Source organism: Corvus kubaryi, unplaced genomic scaffold (assembly GCF_017639235.1).
Source record: "Corvus kubaryi isolate FWS band 111438036 unplaced genomic scaffold, C.kubaryi_AGA036_p1.0 37357, whole genome shotgun sequence".
Taxonomy (NCBI): Eukaryota; Metazoa; Chordata; class Aves; order Passeriformes; family Corvidae; genus Corvus; species Corvus kubaryi.
This window is the reverse complement of record NW_024581117.1, coordinates 16,147,684-16,163,169: the sequence shown is the minus strand read 5'-3', so window position 1 is coordinate 16,163,169 and position 15,486 is coordinate 16,147,684. Positions and strand designations below refer to the sequence as shown.

The 15,486-nt window shown below is 46.2% G+C and overlaps 1 protein-coding gene across 1 annotated transcript; it reads left to right on the top strand.

The window, feature by feature from the left end:
- The first annotated feature begins 4,166 nt into the window (after positions 1 to 4,166).
- Positions 4,167 to 14,900, top strand: TACR2 (tachykinin receptor 2). The gene is made up of 5 exons (XM_042033467.1): positions 4,167 to 4,983; positions 8,514 to 8,708; positions 11,773 to 11,929; positions 12,570 to 12,766; positions 14,016 to 14,900. The coding sequence occupies exons 1-5, from the start codon at positions 4,580 to 4,582 to the stop codon at positions 14,209 to 14,211; spliced, it is 1,149 nt and encodes a 382-aa protein (XP_041889401.1). The 5' UTR covers positions 4,167 to 4,579; the 3' UTR covers positions 14,212 to 14,900.
- Positions 14,901 to 15,486: the final 586 nt, after the last annotated feature.

Genomic DNA, 15,486 nt, shown 5'->3' with positions numbered 1-15,486 from the left:
CCCGGCCGCCCGGGAGCGGCCGCCCCGACGGGCGGGCCCGGGGGCGCCGCCGCTTCCGGCAGCGGGGCCGGGCAGCGGCACGCACGGACAGCGCGGGGGAAACGTCTGGAGCGACTGACGAGCTCTGGCAGCGGCTTCTCCTTTCGTCTTTTTCTCCTCTTCGCTTTTTCTCTTCTTTTCAATTTCCTCGGCAACATCCCGGCCACTCGGTCGGGATTAGCCCCGCAGCTGAGGCGTCAGGAGAAATAGATCTGGCTGCTCCAACAGGAATGTCGCAGTGCTGCCAGGGCCCTGCACGCATCCCCAGACCTCTGCCATCGCCATTAAAACAGCCGGGACAAAAATACAGCCATGGGAAGCTGCTGCATGGACGCTCAGATTTTTGGTCGAGCATCCAAAACCATGGCAAAGCAGAATCCCTACACCCTACACCAGCACGAGGAGGCATTACCAGGGCATTTACCTCTCTTTATGTCACCCACGCGATTGCACATGCAAAGAGGGTCACGTCCTGCCAATAACAACAGCTACTGGGCATATTGCACCGGCCACGTTTTGTGCCTACACCGACGTTCATCCACGTCCCGCTGCTGTGACAGTGGGTCGGTGTTGGATCTGACACAGCGATCATGAACTGCAAACGCCATTCATGCCTCCGAGATGAAATAAGCCCTTTCAAGCCCGCAGTACTGCACTCCTGTCCCACAAAGGGCTATTTTCCCCCGGGGAAAAAAGTCTCATTCAAAGTGGCAGACAACTGTCACAGAGTTGGTTGTTTCATCCTGGCCCAGAGCAGAGACAGATGGCATTGAAAATCAGTGTCTGGTGTCAGAGGAGATGAAGTGGGGCAGCATTTATCCTTAAGTTACCTAGCAAACAGACTGGAAAACCTCTGAGCTGTGTATGAGAACTGTGTAAATGTTCAGTCACACATCATTTCTTTAGGTCATACAATACACCAAAACCCCGTTTATAAAGGCTAAAAACAATCCCTGGATAATTCTATTATTAAAAGTACCATTGCTATTTCATGCAGTGCTACTACATTCTGCTTCTGGAAAACAATCCAGCCCAGGACACTCCCAGCAACAGAATAGCTCTTCACAGAATTAATGTCTCTGACAGTAATACAATGTACTAAAGCATTCACCCTCTAAAATATCAACAACTTCCATTTTCAAAGAGATTTGCAAATATCCCTGACACTTAGCAATGGCAGGCTGGAAATCTCATCACATATAGTTGCTGGGAATTAGAGTCTGTCACATGGTCTTCATGTCTCATGGGCATCATTCATATCCAAGCATGTTCCTGTCAGGCATCTTCCTCGTTTGAGTATTTAACTAAATTCATTGTTCTGGTTTGACTTTTTTAATACCTTACCTTGTCATTTGTGCTGATTCCTGCACATGAAATTTCAGGACATGTCCTACTGGATGGGGAAGCTGAGTAATGCTGTGCCTGTTTTCATGTTGTTTTCCCTCTGAACTGAGCCAATGTATCAAAACAGGTTCCTGTTACGAAACTGCATGAAAAAAATTGACTAATCCCTTTCTTTTCCTGAATCCCAGACTTCGTCTACACAAACGGCAAGATTTCTGGACACAATTATAGTTTAGCAGCAAATGCTGGTTAAACTAAGATGTTATGAACTGCCTGAGGGTCTGTCATGGCTGTGTTCTCTCCCCCTCAGCCCAGTGCAGCACAGGGCTGCAGTTTTCCAACCAAGAGCCTGGCAGATTGTGCATTACAGTATCTGCTCCTGGGACCATCCAACAGCTCAACTAGCGGTGGTTTTGTTTTGTTAATATTTGTGATATTAAAGATCAGTAACCCTCACATTTCCTCACTCATCTCCAGGGGTTGTCCTAAAGACAGTCACCTAAAGCTATGGACCTCAGAGCATTTGACCCAGGGCTTTAGGGGCTCTGCAGAAAGGAAGTGAACCACAGCTAGCCGTGCACCAAACCATGTCAGAAAGACCCAAAGCCTTTCAGTGCTACCAGAGGCATTTTTGCTGCTTCCTTCCATCCCACATCTGACTGATGAAGTTGCAGGCCAGCTGCACTTTGTCCCACCCAAGGTGGATGCTCGTGGTCCTCACATCCTGCTCTCAGAGCTGTTCCCTGAACGAAGGTTCTTCCTCCAAAAGCAGAGTCCAACTTGCAAAACAATTAAAGCCTCTACTGCCTACATTACCTGGTATTATGTTTCCAAAACACCCCTTAATCACCCTTCCTGACCTTGCAGACCCGCATCTTTTGTTTGCATCTCTCACCCTTTGCTCAAACCTGGGATTGGTGACTCAGCACGGTAACTTTTGGCCTTGACAATCCTGCTCGTAATAAAAGCAACAGTGAAACCAGCCAAACCCAAACCCCCTGCTCTCAGACAGTCCCTTTCTCTGGTATAACTCCAAAACCACTGGTGAGGCAGGTTTACCCACTGTCTCAGGCAAATGCGACTTCCCTGAGGAATCTGGAGCCAGCCTGTGTCAAAAATTGCTCCAGTTTTCAAGTCAAAAGTCTGATAGCACACACTAAATCGCTGGCTGGGCTCCAGGATGATAACCTTGTCAATGCACTACCAGCAAACGAATAAAAGGTGTGGGTGTGGATACAGGAAAGCAAATCCCTCCTGACTCATATGATGAAATGTTGACCAAAGGGTGGCTGCTCTTTGATTATCACCTGAGTAACAGATCAGGGACCAGGGCAGATGGTTCAGAAGAAGGTTCCTAAGAAACCTGAGCACCTTGACCATCTTCAAAGTCAGCCGAGAAAGGTTGCAGCTTCACCAGTGAAGGGTAAATAAGTGCAGCCCTTTTTCTAAGTGATTGCTTGTGTTCTACCTTCCGTAACTGATAAAGCACTTTAGTGCACTCCCAGCTGAATGTACGGAGGTTTTGCTCCTATTCTCCTTCAAATTTGCAGAGATTTGAGAGAGAAGATAAAAAAAAATCTGAAGAACACTATTAGCTGTTGAATTCGTATTGCAAGTCATGAAAGTCACATTTGCCCTCCTGAACTGTGCGGGGAAAGTGAAAGGTCCAAACCTGTTTAGTGAGGTGTCAGTGTAAGACTTTGAAGAAGCACCCAGAACAGCTTTGCAATGCACATCAGAAGATAGGTACAAGTGCACCTTCTCAGTTTCTGGGTAGGGAAGTGAGAGGGATTACCTGCAGGGAAGTCTCTCATGAAGAGAAGGAGACATTACATGCAGGACTACAGGTATTAATTTCTTTAAAAACACCACTTGGGCAATATTGTAGCAGAGAAAACCTGTTTGAAAGAGTTGGTTAGGTGATGGGTTAACTCAAGGCTGCCTCCAGAAATTAATGAAGCAAGGAAAGATTCCAGGCTGAGCTGGTGCAAAGGATCCTGAACTGATAAACACTGCCCTGTTACAGGAGAGCCTAGCACAAGCTGCAGCTCCAGCAGCTACAGGAGCTGGAAAACTACTGCCATCCCAGCACGGCAGGCACTTCTGAATCCTGAAGGCAGGTCTTCATACCTGAAACACCTTCAGCTTCCCATAGAGCAGGCATGAGTCAGTGCCAAGTACTCTTGGAAATCTCAGCCTCAGTGTGTCCCTTATGTTTATGTCCTTAGCTTCAAAGCTGACAGCAAGCAAGAGTGCTGTGCTCTGAGCAGAGTCAGCGGTTCCTCTTTCCTACAAGAACCTGAAATTTCTGCATGTAGGCGTTCCTACAGCAGACACTGGGAAAGGGGATGCAGCCATCCAAAAGGAAGGGTCTTGCTGAATTGCACTGAATATAATTTCTCTCTTACAATGGGAGCTCACAAGAAGTCAGGCAGGGTCCTGGAAACACGAGGATTGCAGGACTGGTAAGCCTGTAAAGCCCTGATAAAGCAGCATGGCCATTTCAGAGATTATTCAAAACTAACTGAGAGTGGGGATGTGGGGGGGAAGCTTCATGTACCACTTTGCCACATTTCTTTTGATGTCAAATTGATTGTTTAGTTTCCCCTGCAAGAGACTCCGCCTCCTTTCAAAGTCCCCTTAAAACCTGCAGAGATTTTATCCCAGTGCAACTCCTGCTTCACGCTTAATAGTTACACAGGGAAAGAGCAGCAAATGTCCTCAGTCCCACTGCAGAGGATTCAGACACCTGGTGCTTTAGAAAACTGCTGCCCTGACAAAGAATTTCTACTTGCATTGAAGTGTTTTTTGGCTTCCATTTATGTTTTCTTGACTCTAAAAATAATTTAAAGGAAGGCATCGCTTGTTGCTGGCCTGGAAAACACCTTCCTTTCCCTTTTTTTTCTTCCTTTTTTAGAGGGAAAAGAAACCTGAAGAAGAGAGTTGTTCTTTAGTTTCTGCTCTTCAAGTGTAGGTTAAAATGCCAGGCAAGAAGGAGGAGGCCCTTGGCATCGCTCATCTCCTCCTGGAACTGCATTGCATCACTCGGAAAACAGGGCGAGAGGACATGAGACAGCTCATCCCGATGTCTTTTTAACAGCTCTTGGTTAAAGGCATGGAAATTCATACCACCAGCATCTACTGCAAGAAAATGAGCAGATGCCAGAAGATTTTCTGTTACAAGGAATGAAAAGCCATGGGTGTGTTTTCTGTTTTTAACACCAGCAACATTTCGCAGGCTGACTCCCTCGAGGACAGCGGCAACTGGACGGCAGCAACCCAGTTCACCCAGCCAGGATGGAGGATTGCTCTGTGGGCCATCACATACTCCTTCATTGTTATCACATCCATCATTGGCAATGCCACCATCATCTGGATTATTCTGGCACACAGGAGAATGAGGACAGCTACCAATTACTTCATCGTTAACTTGGCTCTTTCAGACCTGCTGATGTCCACTTTCAACACCATCTTCAATTTTATCTATGCCAGTCACAATGTCTGGTATTTTGGTGAGGAATTCTGCAGGTTTCAGAATTGGTTCCCCATCACTGCAGTGTTTGTGAGCATTTACTCCATGACAGCCGTGGCTGCAGAGAGGTAAGAGGCGAATGAAGAAGAAAAGGTCCGAAAAGATCCCCTGCAAGTCATAAAAAAATCATTGCAATAGTTTGTGCAATTGGCCCCCACTCTGTCAGATGCCTTATCAGCAAAGTGGGAGGAGGGCCAGACTGTGGGGTTTGATGCCTATTATGGCATGATCTTCTGTTTTATCCCTGGTCTGAAATCACACCTAAATCTGTAAAGAGGGGAAGTGGCTGGTATTTTGTTGTTCCCACATTATTGACCATAAATTTTTTCCCAGTCATCCTGAACACTCTTTTGTGCATTTGTTGGGTTTTTTTAAACTGTGAGACAGATATACCCGGAAAAAGGAGAATATGCTGCAGGCTGCTGAAACTATCAGCACCCCCAATCCTGCTGTGAGTCCAGCAAACCGCTAGAAATAATGGGAGTTAGATCAGAAATGGCAGAATCTGCTCCCCTGGTTCACTAGAATGACTTATTCCAAGAGGGAGGGAAGTAATTACAGTGATCCTGTTTGACTTCTGGGGTAATTTGGTATTTTCATAAAATTCACTTCCATCTGCCAAGTCACTTTTACTTGAGCTTTCATTTCTGGAGTCTGACTGTGTTTACAGCTCATTGTTAAACAGCATGAAGCTGTTTTGCTTTTTACGAGAAAGTGACCAAAAGTCTGTGGAAATTTCCTCTCTTAAAAGCGATAGTGTGTGCAAGAAGCAGAGAAGGTTATTTCCCTTTAGGCTCTCTACCCTCCTTCCTTCCATCCCTCCATTACTTCCGCTCTCCCTGTTGCAGCCTCACGGTGAAGGACTTCCCTGGGGCAGCCTGACCCGGCACCCAGGAATACCGGCAGTCCTTTATCAAAGCCCTGCTCTTGACTTTGCAGTTTCCTTCAGGTTTCCTGTGATCCTTATCAAGCGCCCATATCCACAAGGGTCCTTCCAGCTCCCTCGGGAGGGGAGCCAGCGTCCCTCTGGAGCCATCCGAAAACTGAAAAGCATTGCTCCCTGAGCCATCAGGGTCACTTCCCCAACTCCCCCCCCAGCTCGCTGCTCAGATCACCCCGGCACACCCAGCCTCAGGAAGCAATCACGGACCAATCACACCAGATAAACAGGCTAGGAGAGGGAAAAGGGCTTTTCAGCACGTGTAATGCCCGCTGACACCTGTGCAGGAGCTGGGGGCACGGCACAGTACAGGACAGCTCATGAGGACAGGGCTGAGGGACGTGTTTATCAGCCTGCAGTTGTCCAGATGAAAGCAAATCCCTATTTAGAATCAATGGCAGCTCACTTTTAGACTCAAATACTCTTTTGCTGCTCCTGGCTGTAAACCAAGGGTTGTTGATAACTGCTATTTTATACATGTTGTCTGCCAAAGAATACATTTAAAAAGCCTGTCCTCATAGCTTCCTACTCTTGTTCCTTGGGGATTTTTGGTGAAAGCACCTATATAGGTAAAATCTCTTTAGTCACATGTCACGGATCAGAAAGAAAACTTGGCACCTCACTGCAAACCATATTTAGCTATTCTTTGCTTAGCCTTAAAATAGATCCTGACACAGTCTCCTGGAAACTCAACGCTTCCATTTATTGTTATGAGAACCTGTGTTCACTCCAGCTCCAATGTTTAACTTTGATAAAACAACATCTTTTGAAGTGGTTTATTGTAAGGAAGGAGGCTAAGAAGTGACAGCTCCAAGTGATTTTTGTCTGCCATGGAGAAGACCCTGGTGATATTGCTCACCATTGGAGTTTCCCCATTACCAAAGCAGCTGTTTCCACTGCAGCACTCAAGGCAGAAATGGAGTCTTCTCAATCAGCTCAAGTTTCACATTCCAGTTAACAAAGTGCCCTATGACCTGTTTGGAAAGTGCACAGGAGTGTCCAAAATTCAGCTTGTTTCGTCTACATGGATGAAGACCAGAGAAAGCATGCTAAGATTGTGGTCCCAGGATCCTGGGATGTCACACTGAGAGAGGGCACAAGGAGCACAAGCAGCAGGGGGGCAAAGGCAGTGCTGCCACACAGCATGAGGGGCCAGGAGATCTCAGCAGGTTTGGTAAATCTCCCAACTTGCAGGAGCTTGCCTTGAGGGTGCATCCCTGGCAGAGTGGGAAAGCCTCCATCCAGCCCTGAAACACCTTTGATGTCTGCAACATGGGCTGCAGTGACAGCACAGTGGCTGGCATCATTTATTCCTGGGACTTGCCATTCATTGAGGGCCACAGATCATAGTTTCAGGCACTTCTGTGGGCAAATACTCGGGAGAATATCCACCAGTGGATTCCTCCCTGACCAGACTCGAGCACTGTGTAACACTGCCTGTGGCAAGCTAAAGAAAAGTGAGGTGACATGAAAATTTTATAGCTAAATAAGGCCCTGCTGCTGTGCAGCCCTGGACTGCTCACTGTGCTGCCTGTCCTGCAGCAGTGGCTGGGCCAGAGCTCCCTACCAACAGCCTGGCCAAGACACAGCACAGTTTGTCAGATTTTTGCTATGAAAACCAGGAGGCAATGGGCATTTTCCACTCTATTTTGCCTTTGTAACATCCATGACAAAGAATAGGGAAAGCATGACAAGAAATGCATAATTGATTATGTACTCATTACAACACTGTGCATTTCCACACAGGGAACTTAAAACCAGAGAGCGCCCCAGGCTCATGAGTAATCCAATAGTCAGATGTGCCGTGAGGGCTCGGAGCAGGTGTGGGATGGAAAGACAGCCCTTTCCGCTGCTGCAAGCACAAGTGCTCAGGCAGTCACAGACAGAGGTAGACAGCACAAGTTTTCCACAAAAATCAGCGGGGGAAAAAGTCGAGGTAAAGGATACTCGAGACCCCAGTCTGCTCTTGTGATAATATGAAGCATCAGAGATTGACATAATTAGGAGGAAAGAGCACTCTTGGGTGGGCAATTTTTGGTAAGGCACTTTAAAAAGTAATTAACAAAAAGAGCGAGAATACTTTTTACAAGGGCCTGAAGTGACAGGACAAGGCGGAATGGCTTCATGCTGATAGAATGTGGGATTAGATAGGATACTGGGAAGAAATTCTTCCCTGTGGGGGTGGGGAGGCCCTGGAACAGGGTGCCCAGAAAAGCTGTGGCTGTCCCATCCCTGGAAATGTCCAAGGCCAGGCTGGATGGGACTATGAGCAATCTGGTCTAGTGGAAGGTGTCCCTGCCCACGGCCAGGGGATTGGAACTAGGTGATCTTTAATGTCCCTTCCAATCCAAACCATTCTGGTATTCTGTGAAGAATTCCATAAAGGGAATGCTTGCAAAGACTATATGCAGAAGACGTGAAGGACTGCTTCCTCCTCACACCAGAAGCATCCATCCATGTGGGTTTGATGTATCCTGCCCTAAGACTTGCTATCATTCTCTTCAGAAAGAATTTAGTTCCTTATTATTTATGGCCTGGAGCCTATCAAAATGTCTATATTGATAAAGCCCACTATGCTGTCCTGTGAGTTTTTACACTTGCTGCATTTGTTGTAAAGATTGCCAATTTCACTGTAAAAGCACTACATATTTCTTGCAGGTACATGGCCATAATTCACCCCTTCAAGCCCAGGCTCTCTGCTGGAAGCACCAGAGTCATCATTGGGATAATCTGGCTGGTGGCATTCGGGCTCGCCTTCCCGCAGTGCTTCTACGCCGAGATCATGATGGACAATGGAACCATGAAATGCATCGTGGTCTGGCCTGATGACGTTGGATCCAAGCACCAGCTGACGTAAGAGAAGTGATAAAACTCCCAATTCAGGCAAAAGTTAACCAGGAAAATAATTTCATCTCCAAACTGTTGGTTATGAGGAGTGCTGAGAGAGAGAGCAGGGGAATGTGGGGCTGGGGCAGCCCATCTAAGCTCAATTTAAGCCAGCTGTGGAAAAAGCTGCCAGGTGATCATGGGTCAGGGTAATCCTGAACCTGCCATCCTCCCCTGCTTTGAAAACTGGTTATATTATCTAGAACCCCTACATACAGGGCTCAGGGAATTGAAAAGAAACCAGGGCAAAAAGTCTCTAAACAAGCAATAAATCCTGGTTTCAGAGATTCTGGATTTTCTTCCTCCATCAAGCAGGAGGAAACTGGGTATCTTTAATGCTGAAAAGCCACATATTAGTTAAAAATTATGCTGTTCTTTGTGGGGGTAAAAGGAAAATAAAACCCGAGAGCCGCATGTTTCAAACATCCTAAGGTTTTATAGACAGATTTATCTGGGTACACATCTGCGCTCCCGAAAGCTCCTAAGCCTCACAGCTATTTCCTCCTGCTTGAAAGCAAGATTGTTCAAACAGATGAAACAAGCCATGCCCCGCATTTAGGGGATCTGCTGTGATTACTCGTTATTCAAAGCACGCGATGCACGGAGCAGTTTGACAGCTTTATCAAGCAAAATATATTTATACAAAGTAGCAATGGAAGAACTGAGGAACAGCAACAAATCGATTAACAAAGTGGAAACAATTTTTCAAAACCAAAACCCGTTGTGAAGGCTTTTGCCCTGCTCCATGCACGTGGGACATTTTCCCACACTCAGTCTTCATCTCTGGCAGACAGCTGGATGCCTCCTCAACTTAGCTATTACCAAACTAACTGGTTTTCACACTAATATATGCCAGTTCCATGAGCTTTGTATAATTTTGGCCAAGCTGCAGCATATTCAGCCAGTGGTTGTCAGTTGTTCCCAGTTCAGCAAAGAGTAAAATCAGGCTCGAACCTCTCATGTTGGGTGATGCTCCTCCTGGGTGTCCTTGTTGGTACCCCTTGGCACAAGCTGGGGAACAGAGTGTGCCAGGCTCCTGTCAATTGAGGAGGAGGGAGAATAGATAAACACTAATATGTGAGTCAGTGATGACTATTTCATTCAGATGAAAGGTGTGAGGTTTATTTCTCCCACATCCATGGCATGGAAAGGACTCAAATGAGTTCCCCAGCATGCTGACAAAATCCCTGTGGGCTGGAAAGGCTGGTCCTGAACATGGCAAATAGCAGGGCAGATTCTTTCTGGGATGTCCAGCTGAAGAGCAGCAGCTCCTGACCAGAATACATCACTCACTAGCTCTCTCTCTCTGAACAGCCTCAGATCCACAGGTTTTCATATCTTTCTAAGAAAGGAAGTTGGAAACATCGCTCCCCAGAAATCATACTGAGTGACAGGTTTGTTGGGACAGATGCCTGCAATACAGACCATGGAGAAAAATCCATGTGCAGCCATTCATATACTAGTCCAAATAACAAGGAAAAGAAGTATTAAGAAACTCAAAGAAAAACAAAAAAAAATTGAGAACTGGGTTCCTATGTTGACTGTGGGTCCTCTGAATCCTTTGCAGTTGACTAAAACCAACTTTCAAAATTTCCAGACTTCAGAACAAAGGAAGATCTTTTTCTGCAGGAAAAATGTGTTTAATTATGACAGAAACAAGTAAAAAAAAAATTTAAAAACCCAAAGAATGCACTACTGACTGCCAGTGCCTGAAAAATATTTGATATAAAGGATATAGAAGTTTAACCAGAGTAAAGAACCTTAACAACACAAGATTGTTGTTTTTTTTTCTGGTAACAGGTTAACTTTGCAGCAAAGTAGTAAAGCTACAAGACTAAAAGTTTCTTTTTACATGTGCTCAAGCTTAGGCTCCCATCCTCCCTTCCTCCTCCCAGGATGGGAACCCTAAAAGGGCTTTGCCGCACTCCACACACAGTATTAGACCTTCAGAAGAGGCACCACTCTGCGGACAATAAGAAAAAGTGGAAGACGGGCAGGGACAAACTCACCACATTTCACAAATACAGTATTTTTCCTTATGCAGCCACCAGTCTGGTATTTGCAGCCACCCCGAGGAGCAGATACCCCTGTGGACCCAAACACTCATTCCAACAGTGCTCTGCAAAGCAGCTGACCCCCCTCACTAATGTCAGGAGTAACCCCAGAGCCTTGTCAGACTGAGAAAGACCACTTGCACCCACCCAGCCTTTTGGGGTCACTGCCAGCAGTGTATGCCACAGCCCTCCCGCCTAACCCTGCTTTTCACACTGTTTATGTTAATTTGACAGTTGCTGTAATGGAGTGAGCAGGTTGCTCCCTTCCCATAAATGGTGGTTGCTTAAACTAATCAGCCCCCAGCATGAGGGAACCGGCAGAAGTTTGTGGGGTGACATGGAAAACTCGAAAGGGCTGAGGTAAAATACAGCTGAAGGGGATGCCAGTGCTTTCAACTGGAGCAGTAACTGCGTAGCCTGTTGGTGATACATTAACCATGTGTGCTCACACAAATAAAAACAGCCAGCTACACAAATACAGGCAACATCCCTTCCTCACTGTCTGCATCTTTGTGCACCCTGTTAGCAGCCAGATACCTTCTGCAGTCCCTGATCCAGCTTTTTTCCACTCTTGCCACTACCACATTCATCAAGTTACTCTGTAGTTTTTGGACTATTCCTTTTCCATACCTGTGATTTAAGGGCTTGTACTTTTACAGCTGTCTCTCTCTCCCGACTGCAGTGGGATAGCAAAGCTCAGTGCAGGTGGCCATGGACTGCAACCCTCTGCTAAAAGATAGGTGATGTTACCCTGTCTTGAAAGAGCAGTGAATCCAGCCCAAGGACGCCTCATCACACCACAAGAGAGAGATGAGCTTTTGCTGCTTACAGAAGTCCCTGTAGCAATAATTATAGGCAAAATTTCTTCTTTGTGGTTTTGTTACTAGAAGCCAGCATATATATCCAAAAGACAATTCCTGAAAGAGCCCTCCAAGAGCCATACTGACTGTGAAAAACTGCTTGTTCTTCTCTTTCAGGTATCACATTGCCGTGATTGTCTTGATTTATTTACTGCCTTTAATGGTGATGTTTGTTGCATACAGCATTATAGGAATTACTCTGTGGAGCAGCACGGCTCCAGGCAACCACCTGAACAGAGTCTGCTATGAACACCAAATTAATGCCAAAAAAAAGGTCAGAAGTGAAGCTTAAATATAATTAACCCCAGCACACTAGCCCTGCTAGTTCCAGTTCCAAAATGGAGTTTGTGTTTGATATGAAATCTTGTGGGATTGGGCATGAAAGGTTAACAAAATATTTTGGGTCTAGGGTAAAGGGCATCACCCTGCAAGTTTGAAAAAAATGGTCATTGCATGCACCAGCCAGCCTTCAAGGAAGAAAGACTCACAGCAACAGGCTGGCTGCCAGCAGCCCTTAGAGAGTAAAGTCTGGTGTCCAGTGAATCCACAGGTTGCAGGATAAACCAGGGTAAAACTCTGGACAGGGTGGAGCAGTCTCAGTATAACAGCTGATATCTCATTTCCCTGCTCATCTCTCTGATGTAGCTACAAGCAGTTCCTCTACAGAGTCCACTCAGTGCACCAGGAAACATTTGCTTTAACCCCTCCCTGTTCCCATCACCAGGGCACTCCCTCCCTGTTCCCAGTTTTCATTACCAGGGCTGGTTTCTTTGCCACAACAGTCCGGGTCTACATTCTATACGCTGCACTTTGGGAGGGCAAACCAGACTCGAAGTGAAACCAGCACTTCCCATTGCCCCAGCAAGCCCAGTCACCCAGAGCCCAGGAATAATCCCTTGCTTTTGTTTTCCTAGTTTGTGAAGACGATGGTGGTAGTGGTGATCATTTTTGCTGTCTGCTGGCTGCCCTATCACATATACTTCATCCTGGGGAGCTTCAAGGCAGACATCTACCAGCAGAAGTACATTCAGCAAGTGTATCTTGCAGTCTTCCTCCTTGCCATGAGCTCGACAATGTACAACCCCATCATATACTGCTGCCTGAACCAGAGGTGAGTAGTGTGCACACATATGCACAGAGAAAACTAAAATCTCAGCCTGAAAAAATGTGAATCTCTGGAGGTGAGAACAGCTGTGAATTTCAACTACAGTTCATAGGCCGAGTAGACAATTTATCCTCTGCTAATAACATGAGGTGGGATACCCTCTGAGTGAGGTTTTGACTCAGCCCTTAAGATTTTCTGTCTCCAAAAAAAAGCACAGACAGTAGGCATAGGATCAGCACAGCCACATTTTCACCCATTTCCACATGCAGACCATCCTACTTGCAAGGGAGGAATCTTTAATCCCTGCAATGCATCTGCTGAGCTAATGCTGGGCTGGCTCAGCCACCTGCTCCTCCCAGGTCGCCCCACCAGCACAGCCGTGAGCCCCCCATGCAGCCCTGGGCTCACCCCCATGGGAAGCAGGAGCAGCCCACGGGTGACCTATGAAGGTCCCATCGGGCCGTGTCACCATGAGGGAGCAGCTAGGGGAGCACAACCCCAGCGTGCCAAGAGATGTCCCTCTTGCTCTGCGCTGAGAGGGCTGCAGGACGCAGAGCGCAGGGAGCTGCTCTGGCTGCCCCGCGGATCTCCGTGCCAAATCCTGCATCCATAACTCCCATCTCTCTTCAGCCTCGCTGCATGCAGTGAGCTCCAAAGGTAATAAATGCTTATCAGCACATTTCCTGCACAGTTTCACTGGGATTGCACCAGCCAAGTTTAACTCCAGAGCGGTGCTGCAAGGCTCACTCCTTTGAGCGCTTCAAACAGCATCCTTGCCTGTGAGCTTGCAAAAGAAGACAGTTTTGCAGCCTATTCACCCAAACTGCATTTAACAAGAAACACACAAACGTGTCTTCCCCCTCCTCTCTCAGAAAGCAGACAGCTTCCTCATTTAATTATTCATGGTTTTTTAAAAAGCTCCCAGTGGGTAAACACATGTATTTTCCTCAGATGCTCTGTATCTCACAAATGCTGTTACCAGCATGGTCAGCACCATCTACTGAGCACATCAAAGATCCTGCCATTTCACTGATCTTATATGTTTACTTAAAATACATGGAAATCTGATCATAAACTCCCATTGCACCTCCCTCCACTGTTTTATGCATTTAGCTTTTCACTTCATTCCTTTGATTTCAGCAGAAATATTTATTTCCATAGTCATTCATAGGTAGAACCAAATAATGAGTTTGTTCATTCTCTGTGCAATTAGAAAGATCATTTCACCATTTAATTTCTTTTCTCACTTCTACAGGTTTCGGTCTGGCTTCAAGCTAGCCTTCCGGTGGTGTCCGTGCATAAAAGCAACAGAAAAAGACAAACTTAAACTTATGTCCCCATCTCTCTATCAGACAACTCACAGGAAGTCAAGAACAACAAGTTTCAACACAGAAACTCAACTGAATGAGAAAGAGAAGACATCATTCACCCTCACCCGATTAACACTTTGATTTCCTGCTCCTGGTTCTGGCTCTATCCCCAAACACCATGCCAAGGCAGCAAATCTGCAGAAGCCTGAGCCTCTTTTTCTCTGGAGCAACTGTTTCCTACAGGACCTCTTTAGATGCCATCAGCATGAAAGGCAGTGTGTTGATAATACTTACATCCATGTAGGTCCAAATATCACCCAGCTATAAACTCATAAGTTTAGCCCTCCCTTACATCAACAGCTGCAATACAGAAAAGACATCATGCCCAGGAGGCCAAAAAATCAGTGGAGCAGATCTGAGGCAGGACCAATCAGTAGAATATAAATTATTCTCTTCTACATTGGGATCTCCTGATTTCTGTTCCACCAAGACACTTAAATTCAGAAAAGAGGCGATGAAGTAGAAAGGCTGGGGCTCACACGGCCCAGCTGGGATGGACCCCCAGGGCTGTGTGGGCAGCTAAGTCCCATGGCTCAGCAGCCCCAAGGCAGATAACATTGTGGCCCAAAGCCTGTTTACAACAAAGGCAAATACTAACACATCCAGACTGAAAAACACAGCTTGCCCTCAAAATTTCCTGAATTCTGGGATTTTCATGCCTGCAATTTCACCAGCAGAGAGAAACAATTCCTTAAGACATTGTCATTACATGGATTTCTACAACCTTGCCCCAAAATATGTTGTTGTCCTATTAAACTGTGCTCAAGTGACTCCTCCTTCACATTAATCGTGGTGCCTAATTTGGAGAGCAAGGCTCTCAGAAGAGTCAGTAGCCAGGGATGCCCACTGGCTTGGTCAGGGCTCATGGATCCAATCAGAATCCACCTCCTTTACCTCCTTTTAGTACTAACAGCAGTGACCCATTGCTGTCTTTTTCCAGATAGTCCCTTCATCTTCCCAGACGTACCCCATATTTACCCTCACTGCTCTTCCTAGATACGAAAATAAAAGGCTGAAATCTGTCATCTTCCCAGCCTGAGGCATTATGTGCAGGCATGAAAAACAGGAGAAGCTGAAATATAAACATTATATGAGAGTAATACAGCATTTGATAGTGGTGTGACAAGTTAGCACCTCACAATCACCTTCACCTCTCATGACAGGGTTGTAAACAGTATCACAGAGCCATTAAAAAGCTCCTGTAATGTTGACAAGATCCAGTTATTTGAAATATTCTCCTTTGCTCTGTGAAAACCAAACTACAAAGTGCTGCCAGGCTTAAATTCTGCAGTAAATCCAGAGAAAAGGTTCATGGCTTGAACCAAAACAGTACTCAGGGATGTGATTTTCCCAAGC

What these genes read in the sequence shown, in the direction of transcription:
- TACR2 (XM_042033467.1), top strand. Translation starts at nt 4,580, where the DNA reads ATGGGTGTGTTTTCTGTTTTTAACACCAGCAACATTTCGCAGGCTGAC. An exon ending in ACAGCCGTGGCTGCAGAGAG is followed by an intron (nt 4,984 to 8,513) that starts GTAAGAGGCGAA and finishes TATTTCTTGCAG; the next exon opens with GTACATGGCCATAATTCACC. An exon ending in GGATCCAAGCACCAGCTGAC is followed by an intron (nt 8,709 to 11,772) that starts GTAAGAGAAGTG and finishes CTTCTCTTTCAG; the next exon opens with GTATCACATTGCCGTGATTG.